At 43.4% G+C, this 24,981-nt stretch overlaps 1 protein-coding gene across 1 annotated transcript in view; it reads left to right on the forward strand.

Moving 5' to 3' along the window:
• The window catches only part of LOC137649879 (tetratricopeptide repeat protein 7B-like), a 72,986-nt gene that overhangs the window by 34,712 nt on the left and 13,293 nt on the right, over positions 1–24,981 (forward strand). The window contains exon 2 of the mRNA XM_068382823.1: positions 13,071–13,222. Within this exon, the coding sequence (XP_068238924.1) occupies positions 13,071–13,222 (152 nt within the window). The remainder of the gene's footprint in view (positions 1–13,070; positions 13,223–24,981) is intronic.

The raw sequence follows: 24,981 nt of genomic DNA on the forward strand, positions 1-24,981 counted from the left end.
AGGAGAGCCAAGGACTGGCAAAGGCTGATAGGTCATCTAGTGTCGTTAGAGAAACTCGTTCCCCAAGGGAGGCTCAGGCTCAGGAGCGTCCAATGGAACCTGAAGGGTTTCTGGAACCAAGTAGACTCGCCCCACAAATTAATCCCCGTCCTGCCAGACACAATACCCTCCCTGGAGTGGTGGCAGTGTCGGTCGAATACGCTCGAGGGGATGCCCTTCGCAACCGAGCCTCCCGAGATGCTCCTGTTCACAGACGCCTCCAACGAGGGGTGGGGAGCACATCTCCTCAACGAGACGGCGAGAGGAACCTGGACAGATGAGGAGAAAGGGCTACACATCAACGTCCTGGAGCTGAAGGCAGTCCAAAAAGCTTGCGTGCAGTTCATCGAACTTCTAAGGGGAAACATGGTGGCGTTGATGTGCAACAACGCCACAGTAGTCGCGTACATAAAGAAACACGGAGGTCTAAAGTCAAAGGAGTTGTGCGATCTCGCTCTAGAGATCCTGGATTGGGCAGAGTTGAACCAGATAGTGATTTCGGCAAGGTTCATCCCAGGCAAGAAGAACGTCCTAGCCGACGGTCTCAGCAGGATGGGACAAATAGTGGGCACAGAGTGGTCCCTCCTCCCAGAAGTAGCCAGGCTCATCATTCAAAGATGGGGATCGCCGATGATGGATCTCTTTACAACCAGGCTGAACGCACAACTCCCCGTGTTTTGTTCTCCTGTCCCAGACCCAAAGGCGGCCTTGGAAGATGCCTTTCAGCACAAATGGGACAACCTCGACGTGTACGCTTTTCCCCCCTTCACATTGATGAGGCAAGTGCTCAACAGAGTAAGGGCGGCCCGAAACTTAAAGATGACTTTGGTAGCGCCCTGGTGGCCGGAGAGGGAGTAGTTTGCGGATATAAAGGACCTGGCATGTCTTCCTCCGTGGCCGCTACCCGACAGGCCAGATCTTCTACAGCAGCCACACTTTCTAAGGTTCCACGACAATCCTCAGTCTCTACGCCTTCACGCCTGGAGACTATCGAGCGGCTCTTGAGGAAAGAGGGATATTCAACAGGAACTGCAGAAAAGATGTCACGTTATCTGAGACGGTCTTCGGCAGCAGTCTACCTAGCAAAATGGGCCACTTTTGCGAAATGGTGTACCTCAAAGGACATCAAGCCTCTCAAAGCTTCGGTCCCAGATATCGCAGATTTTCTAGTGCATCTCAGAGACGAAGTGGGCATGTCAATTCCAGCTATAAAAGGGGTACGTGCAGCCTTGGGCCAAGTCTTCCTACTGAAGGGCATCGACCTGGGCACCTCTAGACACATCTCTATGCTCACCAGGAGCTTTGAACAAGCTTGCCCTCCTCAAACCTCTAGGGTGCCGCAGTGGGACTTGGCAAGGGTTTTGAAAATGTTAAGTGGACCCCCGTTCGAACCACTGAAGGATATAGTAGACAGGAATCTCACTCTCAAGACGGTCTTCTTGTTGGCGTTGGCCTCTGCTAATAGAGTAGGAGAGATCCATGGGCTATCTTACGACATCTCTCATTCGAAGGGGTGGAGAGAAATCTCCCTCAAGTTCGTCCCTTCTTTCGTGGCAAAAACCCAGAATCCAGCAGTCTGGGATCCAAAGTTCGAGGGATTCTCAATGCCAGCCATTCCTAAGACAGGGAATCCAGAAGATTTGAAGTTGTGCCCCGTCCGTGCCATTAGAAAGTACCTTGAGAGGACTGCACACCTCCGGCCTGGTATCAAAAATCTTTTCGTCTCTACGGGTGTTACGAAGAAGCAGGTATCGAAGAATACCATCTCCTTTTGGTTGAGACAGGTTATTGTCAGGGCCTATAATGAGGAGGGACTGCCCCTGCCAGGTACTCCTAGGCCACATGACATTAGGGGCCTAAGCACATCTTTAGCTTTTGAGAAGAACATGGCGGTGGGCCAGATCCTTCGAGCGGGCACCTGGTCGAATCAGTCGACCTTCACAGTCCATTATCTCAAGGATTACTCGAGGAGATCTTTAGACGGTTTTTAAATATTTAACTTAGCCGGTGATATATAATAGCTGAGCCTCCGGCGGCTCGACAGAAAAACACAAAAACTCGCGAGCGATCGCTATGAAGGTTGCGGGTGTGCCCACTAGCGCCAACTATCGGCCAGATACCGCATATACATGTAAACAGACCCAATTTTTCTCTGTCGGCCTTAACGACAAGACGTATCAATACTCGCTGTATAACCTGGAGTTTTCTCAACATATTTGGTGAAGTACTTCCTTTTGGTTTGAGCTTTCGCAGTGCAGGTGTTTTATCTTCAACTTAAATCTTGAACTCGTTTTTGGATAGATTTAATTTTTGATGACTTTGGATTGTTTTTTGGACTTTCTTTGACTTTTAAATGGCCGACCCTTCCCTTAGTACGGAAGTGTGTTTTAGGCTTTTAGCAATTATCTTATCACGTTATAAATTAATTATAGATTTTCCTCTATATATTTTATATCTCAACCGCCTTTATTAGGCCTCTTCGATTAGCTTTCCATTTATAATAAACATCAAGATAAATTTTAATGATTTGTTTATATGCAACCTTTCCTATTCTTCCTCTAATCCGAGAGTAGGCGGTCCTAACTTGGAAACCGAAGTTAAACAACGTTGAGCCCTTTCAATCGTAAATAACTTTTACAGAGCAAATGATTTAAAACTTATTAAATGAATATTTTTTAGTAGATATTTTATGAAAGATTTTCTTTGAATAGTCTTCGTACTGTTTCAAAGATGAACTAACGTTTGGTTTATTTCTGCTACGCAGTTTGCGCTCTATCGTTACGATAGAGAGAAAGAGAATCACGGTTTCACTTTGCAGAAAGAGTAAATCGATTCTGACGTTTTGTTCATTCTTCTTTCAAACTTAAATGTTTTAAATACTATTTTAAAGGAACTTGTTAATTGAAAAACCTTTCATTTTTTTCCTTTGGTCAAATAACCTGTTTATTGACGAAAGGTAAGTGGGCTCTTCTCTTCGGTGCTAAATCAAGAGAGAGAGAGAGAGAGACGGAGAGAGAGAGAGGAAGAGAGAACGTTCCGATCTTTATTCTCGTCCCAAGCGAGTAACGTTGTTCTCGAGTCAGTTTTTTACTCTCGTCCCTAGTCTCTGTACGGGGAGAAAGGATAAAACGCTTTTAGTTTTTATTCTCGTCCCAAGGCACTGTACGGTGAGAGATTGAAAACGTAGTTTTGAATGAACTAGTGTTTAGTGTCCTTCCCAGCCACTGATCTTTTTATCTTAATATATGTTTACTGTTTTTTGCTTGTATTAATGTGCTTACATTATACGACTGATTTCGCAATTATAACCTTTTGATGAGGGTAGAATTGCGTGCTTCAGGTAGAAATCAGTTTTATTCATACCTAATGTGAATTGTTGAAAAATTCGATTTCAGTGAAGTAAGTGCAAAACAGAAAATCGTAGTGATAAAGTGATAATTGCGCAAAGTGTTATCAGTGTTGCGACCGAGGGTTCGTCTGTTCGTGCCTGTCGTTCGCCTAGTCCGAGACCTCTTGCAAGCTCCCAAGCCCAGGGGAGAAGTAATGTCGTACGACTTATGGGTTCGAGAGGACTTGATCAGCGAACAGACGTTCCCTCTATGGTTTCAGGCGTGTCTCATCAACACCGCCCCTACCATAAGACTAGCGAGACAATTTTCTCCTCGTCATCCGAAGGCTTTTCGCGTAAGAAACCGTGGAACAAGGTTTCGAGGCCCTTTAAGCGAAAGTCAGTCCTTTCAGGACAGGTCCAGCGTCCTGGTTGTAACCATTAGGACAGCTCTGACCCTATGCAGTCATCGGAAGACTGCTCGCCGCCTAAACAAAAGCGTAACACAGGCTCCGAGAGTCTTTTTGTAGGCTAGGTTTTGCAGTCACAGATGTTACCCTTGTCTCTTACCGCAACCATTCCCGTTGATCCTAAATGGGTTGTACGGCAAGACATGCAGAATAAGCTTGCCTCTCTTATGGAGGACTATTCTGTTGAGCAGGTTCACGATGATCCTCGCCGCTTAGCTGATCGAGATCTTGGCCGTCAGCCGCCCAAACGAGCCTTTGCTCGTCCTGTTGACATTGACGTTACAAAGTCACGTCAATCGTGTTTTGTAGAGCCTCACTCGATGCAGTCCCGTGTTGACTCTCAGCCGCTTGTGGACGTTCAGCCGCTGCCGCTTGCTCTTGTTGACGTTCAGGACGTTCACCAACCAGCATAGTTGACTTGTTTTGACGTTGAGCGTCAAGCACCGCAGTCAAGAGTTGTTTTGACTGCTCAGTCTAAGCAGTCAAGGAAGTCTCGAGTTGACGTCGAACGTCCTCCCGCACCTGTTGTTGTTACTGGTCAGTCCTTTAAGCAGTTACATGACATAGCGTCCTTGACTGATACTGTTGCTCCTTTGCGTGTGGACTCTGCTTGTCAAGCATTTCCACCACGGCAGGTCTCTCCCTTGCTTGAGACTCGGCTATTGTCGGACAAGGTTCCTTCAGATGAGGAAGTTGCTGATCCCCCTCCTACTGATATTCCCTTGAGGACTCTGTCAGACGGAGAGGAGCCTAAAGCTGCTCAGCCCTCTATGGACTTTAAATAAATCATGCTGATTTTTAAGGATCTTTGTCCGGATCTTTTTGTAACTGCTGCTCCTCGTTCGCCTAAACGTCAGAGTTTACACTAGGCCTAGCTACTTCGAAGCCGTTGTTTCATAAGCTAGTGCTCTCTCGCTCTTCTAAGAGACCTTTACGTTTGCTAGGCGACTGGTTAATCACCAGGAGGAGTTTGGGGGAGACAGCCTTTGCTTTCCCTACTTTTAAGCTGGCTTATAGAGCGAGAGTCTGATATGACACGGGAGAAGTTCTCGGCTTGGGAGTTCCTGCCTCTGCCCAGATAGACTTCTCAAACCTCATAGACTCTCCCTGGCGCCTGGCCATGAGACGCTCCAAGATTTTATGGTCGACTTCAGAGCTAGACCATCTCCTGTTAGGAGTTTTTTCGAGCGTTTGAAGTTTTGCTGTACAATTATGTCATGCATAAACAAGGCTTTCAGGGATGGCTCCAATGATCTGACAGCCACGTTCTCTGCAGGAACAAGTCCCTCAGGGATGGCTCCAATGATCTGGCAGCCATGTTCACTGCAGGAGTACGTAAGAGGCAAGTGCGCTCAATGTGTTCATTGTCAAGACAAACTTCACGATGAAGTCTACCAGGCTGTCTTGACAGCATTAATGGAAGGCGACTGGATGGTCTCTCTCGACCTTCAGGAGGCATACTTCCACATTCCTATACACCCGGATTCCCAACCGTTTCTGAGGTTTGTTTACAGGAATGTGGGGTACCAGTTTCGAGCCCTGTGCTTTGGCCTCAGTCCTGCTCCTCTCGTGTTTACGAGGCTCATGAGGAATGTGGCAAAATCCCTCCATCTATCGGGGATCCGAGCCTCCCTGTACTTGGATGACTGGCTTCTCAGAGCATCGTCCAGTCTTTGCTGTCTGCAGGATCTACATTGGACGTTGAGTCTGGCCAGGGAGTTGGGACTTTTGGTCAACCTAAAAGTCCCAACTGATCCCATCCCAGATTATTCTATATTTGGGGATGGAGATTCGCAGTCCAGTTTTTTCGGGCTTTTCCGTCTGCCACCCGAATAGAACAAGCCCTGCTCGAAGTCCAACTAATGCTGAAAAGAGAACGTTTGTTCAGTCAGGAGTTGGAACAGTCTCGTAGGGACTCTCTCATCCCTGGAGCAGTTTGTCTCACTAGGGAGACTACACCTTCTGCCTCTCCGGTTCCATCTAGCCTCTCACTGGAACTAGGACAAGACGTTAGAGACGGTATCATTCCCAGTCTCCGAACCAGTAAAGGCATGCCTGAAATGGTGAGACAGCAATATCAATCTGAGAGAGGGACTATCCCTAGCAGTCAAGAACCCAAACCACGTGTTGTTCTCAGACGCGTCGGATTTGGGTTGGGGTGCGACCCTGGACGGTCGGGAATGCTCGGGTCTGTGGACCTCAAGTCAGAAGAGCATGCACATCAACGGCAAGGAGCTATTAGCAGTCCACTTGGCCTTGATGATATTCGAAAGCTTCTTCGAAACTAAGTGGTAGAGGTCAACTCAGACAACACCACAGCTTTGGCGTACATCTCCAAGCAAGGAGGCACACACTCCTTCACGCTGCTCGAGATCGCAAGGGACCTTCTCTTATGGTCAAGAAATCGAGGCATCTCCCTGTTGACGAGATTCATCCAGGGGGACTTGAACGTCTTGGCAGACTGTCTCAGTCGGAGGGGTCAGGTGATACCCACGGAATGGACCCTCCACAAGGACGTGGGCAAGAGTCTTTGGGCTACTTGGGGTCAACCCACCATAGACCTCTTTGCCTCCTCGTTGACCAAAAGGTTACCAATCTATTGCTCTCCAGTCCTAGATACAGAAGCAATCCACATAGACGCGTTTCTACTGGATTGGTCTCTTCTGGACTTATATGCATTCCCACCATTCAAGATAGTCAACAAGGTACTGCAGAAGTTCGCCTCTCACGAAGGGACAAGGTTGACGTTGGTTGCTACCCTCTGGCCCGCGAGAGAGTGGTTCACCGAGGTACTTCAATGGCTGGTAGACTTTCCAAGAAGTCTTCCTCTAAGGGTAGATCTGTTACGTCAGCCCCACGTAAAGAATGTCCATCAAAGCCTCCCCGCTCTTCGTCTGACTTCCTTCAGACTATCGAAAGACTCTCAAGAGCTCGAGGCTTTTCGAAGGAGGCGGCCAGTGCGATTGCAAGAGCGAGGGGAGCTTCTACCATTAGAGTATACCAGTCGAAGTGGGAAGTCTTTCGAGACTGGTGCAAGTCAGCATCTGTGTCCTCGTCCAGTACCTCTGTAGCCCAAATCGCAGATTTTCTTTTACATCTGAGAAAGGTTCGCTCCCTTTCAGCTCCCACGATTAAGGGCTACAGGAGCATGTTGGCTTCGGTCTTTCGACATAGAGGCTTAGATCTTTCCAACAATAAAGATCTCCAAGATCTCCTTAAGTCTTTCGAGACCTCTAAGGAACGTCGTTTGGCAACTCCTGGATGGAACTTAGACGTGGTCCTAAGGTTCCTCATGTCAGACAGGTTTGAGCCATTACATTCAGCCTCCCTGAAGGATCTCACCCTCAAGACACTTTTCCTAGTGTGCTTGGCTTCGGCTAAAAGGGTCAGTGAACTTCATGCCTTCAGTAAGAACATCGGCTTTTCTACAGAAAAAGCCACTTGTTCACTTCAACTTGGTTTCCTGGCCAAAAATGAACTGCCTTCTCGTCCTTGGCCTAAATCTTTTGATATTCCTTGCTTATCAGAGATCGTAGGCAACGAACTGGAAAGAGTATTATGTCCTGTTAGAGCTCTTAAGTTCTATTTAGCTCGTACTAAGTCATTACGAGGTAAATCTGAGGCATTATGGTGCTCAGTTAAGAAACCATCATTGCCTATGTCAAAGAATGCTTTGTCATATTTTATCAGATTTTTAATACGAGAAGCTCATTCTCACTTGAATGAGAAAGACCGATGTTTGCTTAAGGTTAAGACGCACGAAGTTAGAGCTATAGCAACCTCCGTGGCCTTCAAGCAAAATAAATCTCTGCAAAGTATTATGGACGCGACTTTTTGGAGAAGCAAGTCAGTGTTCGCGTTATTTTACTTAAAAGATGTCCAGACTCTTTACGAGGACTGCTACACACTGGGTCCATTCGTTGCAGCGAGTGCAGTAGTGGGTGAGGGTTCTACCACTACATTACCCTAATTCCAATATCCTTTTTAATCTGTCTCTTGAAATGTTTTTAATATTGTTTTTTGGGTTGTACGGAAGGCTAAGAAGCCTTTCGCATCCTGGTTGATTTGGCGGGTGGTCAAAGTCATTTCTTGAGAGCGCCCAGATTAGGGGTTTGATGAGGTCCTGTTGTATGGGTTGCAGCCCTTAATACTTCAGCTCCTGGGAGTCTTTCAGCATCCTAAGAGGATCGCTGGGCTTCGTGAGGAAGACAGACTAATAAGGCAGAGTAATCGTCTAAGTCAACTTCCTTACCAGGTACCTTTATATATTTGGGTTTTGTTATGATATAACTGTCAAAAACTCTAAGCATATACGCTGTAAACTTAATTAACTCTGGTCTCTACCCACCACCATGGGTGTGAATCAGCTATTATATATTCACCGGCTAAGTTAAATATTTAAAAATGATATTTTAATTATAAAATAAATTTTTGAATATACTTACCCGGTGAATATATAAATTAAAGGCCCCCCCTTCCTCCCCGATAGAGACCCAGCGGGATGAGAAAAATTGGGTCTGTTTACATGTATATGCGGTATCTGGCCGATAGTTGGCGCTAGTGGGCACACCCGCAACCTTCATAGCGATCGCTCGCGAGTTTTTGTGTGTTTTTCTGTCGAGCCGCCGGAGGCTCAGCTATTATATATTCACCGGGTAAGTATATTCAAAAATTTATTTTATAATTAAAATATCATTTTTCTATTGGGACAGTCATCTCCGCGCTCCAAGCGATTTAATGCTGAAGCCCCAGGTACGATCGCGGATAACAAAACCAAGAGACACAGGTTCGTTCCTTTTCACCCTAGTCCCCGTTTTCCTATCCCTGCTCTAGCGGTATGGGTAGTTAACCCTCGCTAAAGTTTAATGGCTTGTCCTTTCAGCTTCGCCGAAAGTAATACCTCTAATAAATAGCTAAAGGTTAGTATCGTTAGGAAAATTACAAATTAGCTTCGCATTTGGCATATTACTTATAAATTTTTCATATTACCTATAAATTTTTCATATTACTTCCAAATTTGTCATTTTTGTAAATTTATGTTAATGTTTTCCAACATTTCGTAATGTGTTTTGTAAAGCTAAGTGCTAATGCTTTTGCCATTTGTTAATTTTTTCTGCCATTTGCCCTCCTTTTCCGCCACTTTTGCTTTTGGACATCACCTCACTCGAAAGGTTAGGTTCCAGATTTTCGTGTCTTTTTCGTATTATTTTTCATTTATTATTAAATTATGTTGTAATACTGTATTTACTTCATATACAGATATTAACGGTAAGGTTAGGTATACTGAATAACTCGTACGTATTTGGCTTTATTTCATTTTGGTTTTACTTTAATATTAAATTTAATGTGGAATTTTCGTAAGGCATGGAACAATTTGAGCGATATACGGGTAAAATGCCTTAAAGCGTGACTTGTTATATGAAAATATCATATTATGAAAACCACTTCAGAATGAATTAATTTTGTATCCTGAGATATTACTTACATTTAATTTGGTCTGTAAGAGTTGACCTTGACTCATTGGGGGGTGGGGGGGGTAAATCTCCTTTTCATAATGCTAATAATCTCTTGGGGTTAAAGTAGTAGTGCGCATCATGAGGTGGACCAGATGGCAGTTGCTGTTGCATTTCATAACATAACAGTCATTCTTTTGTGACAAGATCTTTTTAGTAGTGTCTCCTCCATCCTCCTAGGCTAGGTGGAGTATGGATAGTAAGTATTCAAACCCATTTCATAGGTGTGTATGCATTTCGACAACACATCATATACAAGGATAAAGGTTTTCTTATAACTGATTGTCATTTCTCATGGTATGGGCCTAACCTAATGTCTGTGTAGTCTCCATACTCAGATTATTAGGAGGTTGGCAGGAATCGTCACCTTTTTGCTCCAAGGAAAATTAAGCAGCCAGATTTTGGTTCATATGGACTTCTTGCCCCCTAAGAATGAGCGCCTCTTTAAAGGACGATGGTTTGTATTTGTGTAGCAGCAAATCACAAATTTCAAAGAAATTTGTATTTTTCCTAACTATACTAACCTGATTCCTTTATGTTACAATTCCTGCCTCTACTACCCCACAAGTCCTGGGCCTAAGGTCAAAAATGTGTGTCTAGCTGACTAATAGATGGGCCTGGCTCTCTCACCACTTGTTGGTAGTTATGATTACCTCACTAAAATATTTAACGGCCATTCCACTTTCACTGATTGACTGATTGATTCTGAGTTTTCTCGCATCTCGACATCGAAGGTCATTGATGCCTATATTGTTTGTTATGAATAAAGAACATCAGGCAATTCAATTTAAAGCCTTAAAAGGGAAGATGTCCTGGAAGTCCTTGAAATCACATTACTATTAAAGAAATCAGGTGTTTATAGTGAGGAACCATACAAATTACCTGAAAAAATTGTGGTATTTTCAATGTGGGGATGATGATAAAGTACACTTCTGAAAACTTAGTAATCAACACTATGTTATAGAAGATCTCTTGAGATGTTTATGGAATGTTTAGTTCCAAAAATTCAGATTAACCTTTTTGTCATTTGTAGAACAAAAGCTGAAAGGTGTACAAACCATATGCTCTTTCAAAAATATCTTTTCAACTTTATGAAGTTGAAAATTTCTTATAAGATGAATTTTGCTAGCCCCTCTCACTATTTAAAGATATTTGGTAGTTCATTGTAGGGAAGTGAGAGGAAATCTACCATTTAGATATAAGACCTATGACCATAATTTAGGTATGGTAAAGGCTTTCCTTAAAATCTGAGAATTTGTAATGGTGTAGCATAGATTGATATATGACCTAACCAATTAGGAACCATTTGTTTCAATTTTTTGGTAGATAGAGCTTTGTAATTCACCACAAGGGTACAGAGATACCTTACACCCTGTAACATAATGTACATGGCTATCATCATGACTGCATAATCTTTATGATATTTAATGCCATAGTATTTAATACTGTACATCATGTAGTTTTATCAAACAATATTTTTGGTGATAAAATCTGAAGAAAATGTATTCAAAAGCATAAATTTGTAATTCCTTTAAGATTTTCATGAAAAACTTTTTTTTAACTATACCATGGAAGTGCATGATTTGTACCACTATATAAGGGTAAGTGAGATGTGCATGAATGTTGTAATTCAAGAGGTATTAGTTTGTTGAGTGTAGTTGGAAAAGTGTATGGTAGAGTAATGATTAATAGGATTAAGGATAAAACAGAGAATGCAATCTTAGAAGTACAGGGTGGTTTTAGAAGAGGTAGGGGTTGTATGAATCAGATTTTTACAGTTAGGCAGATATGCGAGAAATATTTAGCAAAAGGTAAGGAGGTGTATGTTGCGTTTATGGATCTGGAGAAAGCGTATGATAGAGTTGATAGGGAAGCAATGTGGAATGTGATGAGGTTATATGGAGTTGGTGGAAGGTTGTTGCAAGCAGTGAAAAGTTTCTACAAAGGTAGTAAAGCATGTGTTAGAATAGGAAATGAAGTGAGTGATTGGTTTCCAGTGAAAGTGGGTCTGAGACAGGGATGTGTGATGTCGCCGTGGTTGTTTAACTTGTATGTTGATGGAGTGGTGAGAGAGGTGAATGCTCGAGTGCTTGGACGAGGATTAAAACTGGTAGACGAGAATGACCATGAATGGGAGGTAAATCAGTTGTTGTTTGCGGATGATACTGTACTAGTTGCAGACACAGAAGAGAAGCTTGACCGACTAGTGACAGAATTTGGAAGGGTGTGTGAGAGAAGGAAGTTGAGAGTTAATGTGGGTAAGAGTAAGGTTATGAGATGTACGAGAAGGGAAGGTGGTGCAAGGTTGAATGTCATGTTGAATGGAGAGTTACTTGAGGAGGTGGATCAGTTTAAGTACTTGGGGTCTGTTGTTACAGCAAATGGTGGAGTGGGAGCAGATGTACGTCAGAGTGTGAATGAAGGTTGCAAAGTGTTGGGGGCAGTTAAGGGAGTAGTAAAAAATAGAGGGTTGGGCATGAATGTAAAGAGAGTTCTATATGAGAAAGTGATTGTACCAACTGTGATGTATGGATCGGAGTTGTGGGGAATGAAAGTGATGGAGAGATAGAAATTGAATGTGTTTGAGATAAAGTGTCTAAGGAGTATGGCTGGTGTATCTCGAGTAGATAGGGTTAGGAACGAAGTAGTGAGGGTGAGAACGGGTGTAAGAAATGAGTTAGCAGCTAGAGTGGATATGAATGTGTTGAGGTGGTTTGGCCATGTTGAGAGAATGGAAAATGGCTGTCTGCTAAAGGAGGTGATGAATGCAAGAGTTGATGGGAGAAGTACAAGAGGAAGGCCAAGGTTTGGGTGGATGGATGGAGTGAAGGAAGCTCTGGGTGATAGGAGGATAGATGTGAGAGAGGCAAGAGAGCGTGCTAGAAATAGGAATGAATGGCGAGCGATTGTGACGCAGTTCCGGTAGGCCCTGCTGCTTCCTCCGGTGCCTTAGATGACCGCGGAGGTAGCAGCAGTAGGGGATTCAGCATTATGAAGCTTCATCTGTGGTGGATAATGGGGTAGGGTGGGCTGTGGCACCCTAGCAGTACCAGCTGAACTCGGTTGAGTCCGTTGTCAGGCTGGGAGGAACATAGAGAGTAGAGGTCCCCTTTTTGTTTTGTTTCATTTGTTGATGTCGGCTACCCCCCAAAATTGGGGAAGTGCCTTGGTATATGTATGTGTATGTACCATGGAAGTTTATTCAATATTTCAAAGTAGTGCACCAAAGTGTAAAGAACTTTGAAAAACTATGTTTAATGATGCAATTTTACAAATATGTATTTATGTACAGTATACAGAAGATCCTCAATTTACAAACATTAGTCTTACAAACATTGAGAGATAAAAACTCAGATCTAACTGAAAATAACTAATTTAAGATAAAGAAATACTTTAATAAATAATATTGTATCATTTAACACAGTAAGCAAAATGACATTTGTAATAACCTAATATCTTTCATATAAAACCCAACTATCTGTTGACTATTGTAGCTGGAAATCATAGGCATGGGATTTGGGTTAAGTCTATCCTAGTCCAAAATGTAACAAAATTCAACTTACAAACAACTTATTGGAACCAAGTAAGTTTGTAAGTTGAGGACCTTCTGTATACAGTATTGTATAGTATACACTTGTCTGTAATTGACTTAATCTTTATAATTTTAAGAGTATTTCATTTGTATTAAAGTGATGCTTAAAATATGTTCTTTCATTTCAGAAACTTTAGCCAACTTTTTAATTGGAGAGGGCAAACTTGAATCTTATCTGGAAGAGAATCCACCTATTGAAGCAAATGTTTCTAAAGCCAAAACAGGTTTGGCAGATGCCAGAAGATATTTACTCATGTGTATTGGAGAACCAGCTAAAAAGGTATGGTTGATTTTTTATGTATTCCATTGTTGTATTCAAGCAAAGTTGATTGATTTTCGTCATTGTAAGGTGAAGTGCTGCGTAATTCAGTATTTATTATCAAACAATAATAATTGAGAAACAAACTTATGTGCTGGTGGCCTTTTTCCTAATGTTGTACAAAAAAAATATTGTGTTGATTCTTAATGCTTGAAAAGATGCAATTGATTAATAGTTTCAAAATATCAAAATAATTTGTGATTTCTCGTGTGGTATCCCTGGTTTTAAAGGAAGTCTTTATATATTTGCATCTTATTTCCATGAATATTACATGAGATTCATATTCTATTCTGTCTTGAGAAGTGAAAATGAGCATAATTTGAACAGTTCATAATGATAAAATAATATTGATCTAAAAGATCGGAAAATATTCTATAAACTCTCTCTTAATAGAGAAAATAACAGAAAAGCAAATGTAACATTTTACTGTAATTCTTCTGAAAAAAATTCTAACAAAGAACCTGAAAAACTCTATTAGTGTTTTTTTATTGAAAAGTTAACAAGTAAACAATAGTAACCATTGAGGTGAGACTGTAATACCCAGTTGGTAATTACTACCAAGTATTTACATTGCAAAAGTCTAAAAATGAAGGAAAGCCTGTCTAATCTGACAAGGTAGCAGAATAAGAATAGCAAAAGAAACTCATTTAATTTATGACTAAACATACTACACATTACAGACTATGAAAAATCATGTTTACTCTTCACTACTAACCCCTAAAACAGCAAATAAGTTATCATTAGCAGGATCAGTTTAAAATGGCAAAGGCATGTCTCAGCAAAGAAGACAATCTTGAGAGGATTGCACTAGAAGATAGCATTACTTGATAGTTGTCAGAGACATATTTTTATAATACAAGTAAGAAAGTGAATATTAACTAAAGACAGTAGTCAAACAATAAGCAGAAAAATCGAATTTTGATATTGTAAAATTAGTTATTTTCATACTCGCCTGCTCTTCGTATTGCTCTGGGACAAACAAAAAGGAAACCTTCTTCTATCTGTGAATGACTTGTGACATATGAATTGCCATGCAGCTTGCTTACTCAAGCTGAGGCAAGGCAAGTAAGAACGCAGTCTTCAGTATCAGATCTTTGTCTGACATTCTCCTTTAGAGTTTCTACAGCAATAGCTTGAGAGAACCGAGAATCCTTGTGATATCCCAAGCTGGAGGTCTGAGATCTCTCAGACCTCATCATGAGCATGGACAGTTCCCATGAAGAGGAAAGGTCCAAGGCCTTTAGTCCAAAAACCTGACTCAAGGCTAAGTGATAGCCTTTCACTGTAGAGACAGAGAAACAAGCTATCAATTGCAGAAAAGTTCTGACACAGAAGATCCCATTTATAACAACAATTGTAGAAGATGGCGCACATTCTCTGGTATATAGCTGCAGAGAATTTTGTAGATATTCAGACATCTCCTTCGCAGTACCTCGAGAAAAGCCTTTCTCTCGTAGGAGATGCTGGATGGTCGCCATTTCTGAAGTGACAGGGATGCTACCGAGCAGTGGTACCTCTGTAGTTGCTGACTGAGGAAGTTGCGCTATTAAGGTAGTTCTCTCTGTACCTCAACAATAAACATCAACAGATCTGGAAACCATTTGGGGTGTGGTCACATTGGAGTCACTAGGGTCATCCAGAAATTTGAGATCGTCAGCACTCTGGTGATTACTTGATATATCATTTCCATGTTGAAGCCTTGAGACCGGTAAGAGGGCTCCTGAACTGATGAATTATTTTTTCCTCAGTCGACTGAAAATTTCTCTCATTTTTCTATTGCTTATTATTACTTCAATCTCCTTCATATTTTATCAGCTGTCTCCCACCTTGCTGTCCAACCTCTCTTCCCCGTTTCACTGTCTAGATTTTTGGGAAGGGATACCATTGCTGGGTATGAGTTTTCTTTCTAAACCATTTGTGAGAGCCTTAGTGGTCGTGTCAACTGTCCGATAATGTTTGGACCAAAGGAGTGTCAATATTCCCATATTGGCACATAGAACTTTACACGCACAATCAACTACATTTACAAAATTGCCACATTGCAGGATACTGTATTAGCTTAGGAATCCAGGACTTCACACACTACGTCTCTACATGAGAGGTCCCTGTGCTCCAAGTCTTCACTTACAAAGTATGAGTACAATCGGTCCCAACATGAGTGGTTCCTTTGCTCCAGGTCTTCACTCACAAAGAATGAGCACAATGAGTCTCCTCATGAGTGGTCCCTATGCTGCAGGTCTTTACTAGCAAAGTATGAGGGTAATTGGTCCCCACATGAGTGGGCCCTGTTCTTTAGGTCTTCACTCGCAAAGTATGAGTGTAATCGGTCTCCACATGAGTGGTCCTTCTGCTCCAGGTCTTCATTCACAAAGTATGAGTGCAATCGGTCTCCACATGAGTGGTCCCTCTGCTCCAGATCTTCATTCACACAGTATGAGTGCAATCAATCTCCATATGAGTGGCCCCTGTCCTCTAGTTCTTCACACAAAGCATTCATGCAACCTGTCTCCATATGTGTGGTCCTTGTGCACCAAGTCTTCACTCATAAAGTATGAGTGTAATCGGTTCCCACATGAGTGGTCCCTGTGCTGTAAGTCTTTACTCGCAAAGTATGAACGCAATCTGTCTCCCCACAAGCGGTCCCTGTACTCCAGGTCTTCATTTGCAATGTATGAGCACAATCAATCTCCACATGAGTTGTCCCTGTCCTCCAGGTTTTCACACACAAAGTTTGCATGCAATTGCAGTTGGTCTCCACATGAGTGGTCCCTATGCTCCAGATCATCACTTGCAAAGTATGCACACAATTGGTCTCCACATGAGTGGTCCCTATGCTCCAGATCATCACTTGCAAAGTATGCACACAATTGGTCTCCACATGAGTGGTCCCTATGCTCCAGATCATCACTTGCAAAGTATGCACACAATTGGTCTCCACATGAGTGGTCCCTATGCTCCAGATCATCACTTGCAAAGTATGCACACAATTGGTCTCCACATGAGTTGTCCTTGTGCTCCAGGTTTTCACTCGCAAAGTATGAACATAATCAGTCTCCACATGAGTAGTCCCTGTGCTCCAGGTCTTCACTCACAAAGTATTGAGCACAACCGGTTTCCACATGAGTGGTCCCTTTGCTTCAGGGGTTCACTCACAAAGTATGAGCATAATCAGTCCCCACATGAATGGTCTTCGTGCTCTAGATCTTCATTGGCAAAGTATATGCACGAATGGTCTCTACTGGTAAAAAACTTTATGCATAGAACACCTTCACTCTTGTTTCTTCACATGAAACAGATTCCCATTCATCGTAACTCCAGAGGTTTATGATCCAGGTCTACCTGGCATAGTTCTCCTTGTGCTTGATCTCTAATCTCTAGTTCCTCAAGCTTAAGCTTCCAGATACCCATGCTCTGGGTCCCCATCTGTTTGAACTGTGATCCAGCTTTAACACTTTTATGTTCTAAACCTTCACGTGATGAGCATTTATGTGATCAGTCTACTCGGGTCTGCTCAATAGAGAGAACCCAGCATAGTCACACTTCTCGGGATGAATTATTCTCCTTTAGGAAAGTGTGAGACCCAGCACTATTGAACCAATCCTCAAGGTATTCCTGGAATGAACCTTCAGGCGACATTCCCCTTCTACTTTTCATCACCTTAGACCGTTTGGCATGTGTCCTCGATGGACACGTGCTGAATTCATGATGAGTAGGAGAGTCCAAGCTTAGGCTCTATCAATTCTTCCTAAGGACTTTGCATTCCCAATATAGAATCAGCCTGAGGACACTCTTGGCTGCAGGTCTTCCTCTTTCCGTGAGGCCCTCAGAGGTACAAGCCTCTGACCTGTCGCCCAAGGATAAAGGATACTTCAAGGACTACAATAGAAGCTAGTTCCATTGCTTCAACTATAGATTTTTGTCCAGATTTGGTGAAATGGCCTGGAACAGACACACGATAGGCAACAGTACATCTGAATGAACCGAAACCTCCCTATGCCCTTGGGAGGATACATCCAAAGATACCTCATACCTGTCAATACCCGATTCTAGACCAGCCCTAGTGGAAGTAGAGAAATCTGATACAGAATCAACTTGAGAAGGTTGTGGCTCTCATTTAAGAGTTAAACAACCTTCGGGAGACAACCGGTCAAGGGTGGGGGAAAACATCCATTGATTCTTGCTTCAGTGCCTCCTCAAGGTTCCAAACTCCCCCTTGAATTGCCCTGGTCGAAGTTATTCAAGATGCTCCAGATAGTGTGAATTATCAGATCCCTAGTCCGAAGAATTCCCTACACTTGAGCTGCTCAGGGAAGCTCCGGACTCCAGTGTTTTCTCATCAAAGGAAGATCTACAATCCCAAAGTTGCTGGCTCTTTGCTTTTGCCAATAGATGCTGCTATATCCATCCACTTTGACTCAGGGGACCTCATTGGAAAGACTGGATACAGGCTGAACGATTTTTTTGGCGTTAGAATCTGTCTCCGTGGAAGCTACAGCAATGGCAAGCTTTCATGCAATCTTTTGGTTGGAGCATTAGTCTGGGGGTAGTGGCTTACTTTGCTCTTTTCAGGTCAACATCACCAGAGGAAAAGAAGAGGTTCACCAATCTTGAGCTGTCAGAAGTGAAGGCAGTCACTTTCCTTGCCCATCAGTCAGCTAACTAGTGGACAAACTAAGTCTTTAAGTGTAGGAACGCATTAGTGGCAAAATTCGCGAGGCATATTAGCCAGAGATGCCTTAGCTCTTTGGAATTCCTCTGTTCTTCATGGCTCAGAACTCTTCCAAGCCCTTGAAGTAGATGACGCCATGAAAAGTTTCCCTTTTCCATCGAGGAGTCACATTCAGGAGCACAGGGCCCACAAAAATTACTTCCAGGCCCTTAGCAATGACCTCCCATGAAGTCTCCCCTTAAAAAGTCACTGTACCATCAAGAGTCAGAGCATCTCCTTCAACCTCATCCACTTCTTTGTAGAAACACCGACTCTGCCCCCTCTTTCATTCCAGCAAATAACAGTTATCATTATTATTTCTAGCTAAGCCAAATTCCTAGTTGGAAAAGTAGGATGCCATAAGCCCAAGGGCTCCTACTGGGAAAAATAGCCCAGTGAGGAAAGTAAATAAGGAAATAGATAAACTGTATGAGAAGTAATGAAAAATGAAAATGAAATATATTAAGAACAGTAACAACATTAAAACATCTTTCATATATAAATTATAAAAAGACTTATGTCAGCTTGTTCAATAAAAAACATTTGTTGTAAGTTTGAATTTTTTAAGTTTAACCAATGCTACTACCCGATTAGGAAGATCATTCCACAACTTAGTGACAGCTGGAATAAAACTTCTAGAGAATACTGAGTAGTATTGAGCCTCATGATGAAAAGGGCCTGGCTATTAGAGTTAACTGCATTCCTAGTATTATGAACAGGTTGGTACTGTCCGGGAAGATCTGAATGTAAGGGTTGGTCAGAATTATGAAGTACAGTATTTTATGCAACATCCACAAGGAACTATTTGAACGACGGTGCCAGAGATTAATATCTAGATCAGGCATAAGTAATTTAGTAGACCGTAAGTTCCTGTCCAACAAGTTAAGATGAGAATCGCAGCTGAAGACCAGACAGGAGAACAATACTTGAAACAAGGTAGAATATAAGAATTAAAACACTTCAGAATACATTAATCACCGAAAATCTTAGAGACTTCCTCAATAAGCCAATTTTTTGTGCAATTGAAGAAGACAGACCTATATGTTTCTCATAAGTAAACTTGCTTTTGAGAATCACATCTAAAATTTTAAAAGAGTCATACAGAGTTAAAGAAATATTATCAGTGCTAAGCAACTGTCTTCGACCTACTTACAATCATACTTTGAGTTTTGTTAGGATTCAACTTCATGCCCCATAATTTGCACCGTGCACTAATTTTAGCTAGATCTCTATTAAGGAATTCAACAACCCCAAATCTACATTCAGAAGATGGAATTGATGCAGAGAGTAGCATCATCTGCATATGCAATGAGTATGTTTTCATGGGCAAACCACATGTCATGTGTACATAATATGAAAAGTAATGGGCCAAGAACACTACTATTATTATGATTATTGTTATGAAGCTACAACCTTAGTTGGAAAAAGCAGGATGCTATCAGCCCAAGGACTACAACAGGGAAAAATAGCCCAGTGAGAAAAGGAAACAAGGAAGTAAATAAACTAAGAGAAGTAATGAACAATCATAATAGAATACCTGGAAAAACACCAGATATCACATTCCCATACTCACTATGATGCCCATCAATAACTCTGTGATCTATTACTTAAAATTCAGTAATGATGCTCAGAAAAGACCCACCTGCTCCCAAGTGTTTGTGTTTGAAAAACAAGGGCCCCTTGATTAATACGGTTAAAAGGAGCACTAAAATCAAGGCCAATCATACAAACTTCCTGACCAAATTCAAGGGATTCCTGTACAGCATTTTGAGATTGTAAGAAGGCCATCACATGCTCCAAGGCCTTTATGAAAGCCAAGTAGTAAACTAGGGTACAGATGATTACCATCAGCAATCCTATTTAGACATTTTGTCAGAAGATGTTCAAAAGTTTAGATGATATGGGAGTTATGGAAATTAGGCGGTAATCTGTTGAACTTGAGCTAACACAAACGCATTTACATAATGGAGTAACATTACCTATTCTCCAACAAGTGATAAAAGATTGTCTTCTTGCTAACTTATGCAAAATGACAGATAACTTTGGGGTTAATAAATCTACAGTCTTTATAAAAAACAAAGGAAAAATACCATTATGGTCTACACCTTCATAAGGATCAAGATCCATCAAGAGAGCTTTAATTTCACAAGATCAAAAGTGTTAGGAAGGAGGAAGATAAGTTTTTCATTACTCTGCTTATTGTCAAACACATCAGCCAAAAGGGTTGCCTTTTCCTTTGTACAGTGAGTGACAGTCATCTGGTTTAAGTAAAGGAGGAACTGTTGCATCTACACCAAAGAGAGTAGATTTAAGGATAACCCACCTCTTATATTCCTGAGTTGTACCAGAGAGGGATTTAATATGGTTAAATTGTATTCCTTTTTAGTTGATGCATTAACTCTTTTAGCAAAAGAGGTAGGGGTAGAGGAGTCGGGTTATGCTGAAGAAATTACCCCATTTTAAAGAACAAAAGGTTTTTATCCCCATAGGATCAACTACATATCTAGGAATGTGCTTTAACGTAGACAGCAAGTGCCCTGCTAAATACAAGACCATTATAGTGAAAGCCTTCCTCAAGAGGGCCATGTCCTAGGAGGAAGTGTTGTAGCCTATAGGAAACGTCCCTGCCTGGAGATATGTTGAACTGTGGTTCAAGACCTGCTCAAGAATGATGGTTTCTAATAGTGTCTGCAACCTTACCATCCTTGTAAGATAAGGATTAGGGGTTTTGGGGAGCCTGTAATTCTACCTGCTGAGTCATCTGCAGCCATTATCTGGCCTTCCCTGTCCTATTTTGAGTGGAGAGGGGGCTTGGGCACAGATCATGTGGATATATGGTCAGTCTCTAGGGCAAAGTTCTGCCAGGGCATTGTTACTGTCCCTTACCTCTGCCATTCATGAGTGACCTTTAAACTGGCCTAAGTCTTCATTAACCACCAAAACTCCAACAAGCAAGTCAGCTGTGAGATAAAGAAAAACAGGGACAACTTTTATGAAAATTGAAACTAGACGCAGGCAACAGCAGGCAGTAATCCTTGGTTATAAAAATCAAATGGAAGGCAGATATTTTAAGGATGAACATTTTATCTGAAACAATGTCATAAACAATACGTTCCAGGATGATCCCAACAAGACTGAGGTAGGTAATGTATTACCAAAATTGTAAAAGGAGAAATAAACCAACTCCACCGTAGTGAAATGCTCTAAGAAGCATCACGTTATCTACAAAAACATCCATGGTAGACATCAGTAGGGAGGTTGTCACAGAGAATATTGAAATAATCAGCAAGGCACAGGACAACCACTGTCTACTTATCCTCGAGACCTTCCCTGATACAAAAATGAAAGCATACCTGAATAGGACCCAAGAGAGGTTCCTGTTTTCTACATGCAGAAAAACAAACATTATAAGAAAAAATTACTGAAACCAGCAAGATCACCACTCATTATTAGTGAAAGTATAAGTCAGCAAGTGAATAGCTAGCCTGTCACACCAGCAGTGTCAGCAAGTACTGACATATCAACAGGCAGCCGATTTATTCATAACACACTAAATATTACAAAAGCTTCTCAACATGGTACCAAAAGAGGTTGGAATACAGCAGAATATAGTATGACAGGTTATGCCTTTCTGATTCCAGGTGCATCTAGATAGATGCCAAGCTTAGGATAGTGTTTGCAGTGCCTTTAATCAAGGCATGCAAGTAAATGACTGCTTCTGATGCCTTGAAAGCAGTAGGTTTTAAAATAATTTATTGCTGACTACTGTATATACAATTCATGAAATAGCTAGGATAACTCATTTAAAGTTGAGCCCTATTTTGTGACAATAGTGAACTGTGATCTTGTAAATCTAAGACCCTTGCTTTATGATTCATGATTTGTAAATTTTCTGCTCAAATTAACTTTTGGGAGCAAATAAAGGGATTTTGACGAAGGAAAAATCTATATCTGGGGAGAGACCTGTGGCGCCCGGTGAAAAGGGGTCCTTCTAATATACCTTTTCTGATAAAACCTTCCAATTATACCAGAGAAAGATAAAAGCATGGAATGCAGAGGTTACTACCCTCGCGCGAGCACCTTGTGGGTGTCGTGTATAAAGCAAAGGCTCGTGAAAACCACTATTCACAGGCTGTCTTCCATTTAGCTAATTCCTTCGTCAAAGGGATGGGCCGATACAGAGGCACCAGCTATGCTACCAGAGCCACGCCACCCACACCCCGATGCGAGCGCCATCTGAACAACATCCTTCTGTATTGGACATGATGGCTTGGAAAGGAAAGGGTGGGATCGTGCAAAAGAATAGGGAAGGGTTTCACCGGGCGCCACAGGTCTCTCCCCAGAAATAGATTTTTCCTTCGTCAAAATCCCTTTTCTGGGTCGACCTGTGGCGGCCGGTGAAAATGTACCAGAGAATGCCTTCCAAGCCCAATAATAACTAGTAATGAGGGGAGAGAAAAAACACCATGTAAGGAAAACCATATATTATATTAAGGTAAGTAAGCAAAAATCATAAACTAGCCACAGGACATAGTGAGCGTAAGGCTAAACAAACATGATAACAAGGAAGCCTCCGAGTATCAGAGCACAACAAGCAACAAAACTGACATGGCTAAGAATACCCCAACACTAAATTCACGGTAAACACATGAAAAGTTACAATCATCTTAACCTAATATGTAATAAACTAGGGCTAACGAACCACCAAGGAAGCGGCGTCGTGGTGCGAGTGGCGGGTAGGAGGGAGAAGAAAAGAGATGGATGAAAGGAAGAACAAGAGATCACTGGGGAGAGATACGGCTCCCAGCTGCAACCGTTGGGTATTTAAGGGCCTGTAAGTTCTTTAGATAGTGGCGTTTGAAGACCATAGGAGATTTCCAACCCGTGTACTTTTTAAGGTCATCAAAATCCTTATTTGTTCCGTAACCGAAATACAAACCACGCTATTTACAGAGGGTTTACCTATTAGCGCAGCTGAAATGACGAGCCAATAGTTTTAACGAGGGTTAATTACCCCCGCGCTAGTTAGCGGGGGGTGGGGAAGGGTAGCTTGCTACCCCTCCCCCTCCACACACCGGTGACTTGCTTCACTTCACTTTTGGCTCGGCGGTGATCAGACGTGTCTGCTCATCGTCCTCGTGACAGCCTTTAATTTTCTGCTTTTTCTTTTCAGCGTGTGTGTTGGTTGGAAGTTGACCTTCATTATTTTTTTTTTTTTTCTTTATAATGCGTACATGCCCTGGAGTTGCCGGTCGTCCTTGTGGGACTTTCATGTCGGACGTAACTACGGATCCGCGCACCCTCTGCCCTCAATGTCGGGGCCGACGGTGTGACCAGGAGAACATGTGCCGTGAGTGCAGGGAGTGGTCTGCCTCCCAGTGGGAGAGGTTTGGCCGTCGGCGTAAGAAGAAGTCCAAGAGAGACCGTTCTCCTCCGGGGTTAGCCTTGAAGGAGGAAGATTCTCGGGACACTTCTTCCGCCGCCCAAACCTCCTCCGAAGCTCCCCCTCGTCCGCCTCCTAAGGAGAGTCGGCCGAGTGGGAGCGCAGGCCCTTGTTCTGTTTCCCGACCTTCGGTGGGGGAAGAGGGCGTCGCCTCCCATAGCGAGGCGGTTCCCCCTCCTCCTCCGGGGGAGGTTATTGATAATGCCTTAACCAATGATGATCTTTTACAGATTTGGTCGTCCCTGGGGCTTAAGGGCTTGCCCTCCAGGGTCGCTTTTATTGACCTTGTCTCGTTGGGGGCCGCTGTTAAGCAGTCGCCGGTGGTAGCAGAGGTAGACCCTCTGTCTATTGTCGATGTCGTGGTGACAGAGGCCTCCGATGTGGCTGGGCAATCCGCCGCAGGTGCTGTTGCGGATGATGGTGCTAAAGGCTCTCCTCCCCCTTCCGTACATCCTTCGAAGGGGGAAGTGAGTCCTTCAGTCTCTGCTGCTGCTCAGCTTCCTTCTGAGGGAAGTGCTTTGACGTAGACTCCCCTTCGGAGGACCGATGGTCCCGACGATCTTCCCCGAGGCCGCCTCCGCCGTAAGGCTCACCGTCCGCTACGCCACAAGGGCCTCCCTTCCCCTTACAGGGGGACTAAGAGGCACCTTTTTGGGTCTTCATCCTCCGGGGGGGACTCTCCTCGTCAACCTCAACCTACAGCTCCGCCTTCCTTGAACCTCTCTGCAGACCGTTCACCATCTCCTGCCAGATCTTCGCCTTCTGGAGAACTCGTCACCCGACGGGCAACGGTCCCTTCGGGGCTAAGGGATCCTTCCCTTCCTCGAGCAGTGCTAGCGCACAGGCGCTCTCCTGCTCGCCAGCGCTCTCCTGCTCGCCAGCGCTCTCCTGATCTTCAGCGCTCTCCTGCTCGCCGACGCTCACCTGCTCGTCGGCGCTCTCCTGATGTTCGCCCTCCTCGCCAGCGCTCTCCTGCTCGTCAGCGCTCATTTGAGGACCATCGCCCTGCGGTCTCTGACCACCCTATAGTTCCTGCTGAGCTCCTTGCTCACCATCTGCCTAGTCCTGTGGCTACACTACATCGTGCTGCGCGTGTGTCAAAAACACATGTTCGCCAACGCGCCAGCGATCTTCCAGTTCCTGCTCGTGAACGCGCCGCACCACCTGCCGCGCCACCTGTCCTTTCACATGACACGCGTCGACCTTCTGTTCGCCAGCGATCACCTACGCGCCAGCGATCACCTCCTCGCCAGCGTTCACCTGCTTGCCAGCGCGCACAGGCGATCTTAGTATCGCCTATTCAACAGCGACAGCCGGCGCGCCAACGTTCTCCAACGCTCCTGAAGGAACATGGTTCGCCAGCTTCTAGCTCGCCATCACGCGATTGCCCTCCTGCGCATGCTGCTCGCCATCGCTCGCCATTGCATGATCGCCCTCCTGCGCATGCTGATCACCATCGCACCCCATCACGCGATCGCCCACCTGCACATGCTGCTCGCCATCACGCGATCGCCCTCCTGCGCATGCTGATCACCATCGCTCCCCATCACGCGATCACTCACCTGCGCA

This window comes from Palaemon carinicauda, chromosome 1 (assembly GCF_036898095.1).
Source record: "Palaemon carinicauda isolate YSFRI2023 chromosome 1, ASM3689809v2, whole genome shotgun sequence".
NCBI lineage: Eukaryota > Metazoa > Arthropoda > Malacostraca > Decapoda > Palaemonidae > Palaemon > Palaemon carinicauda.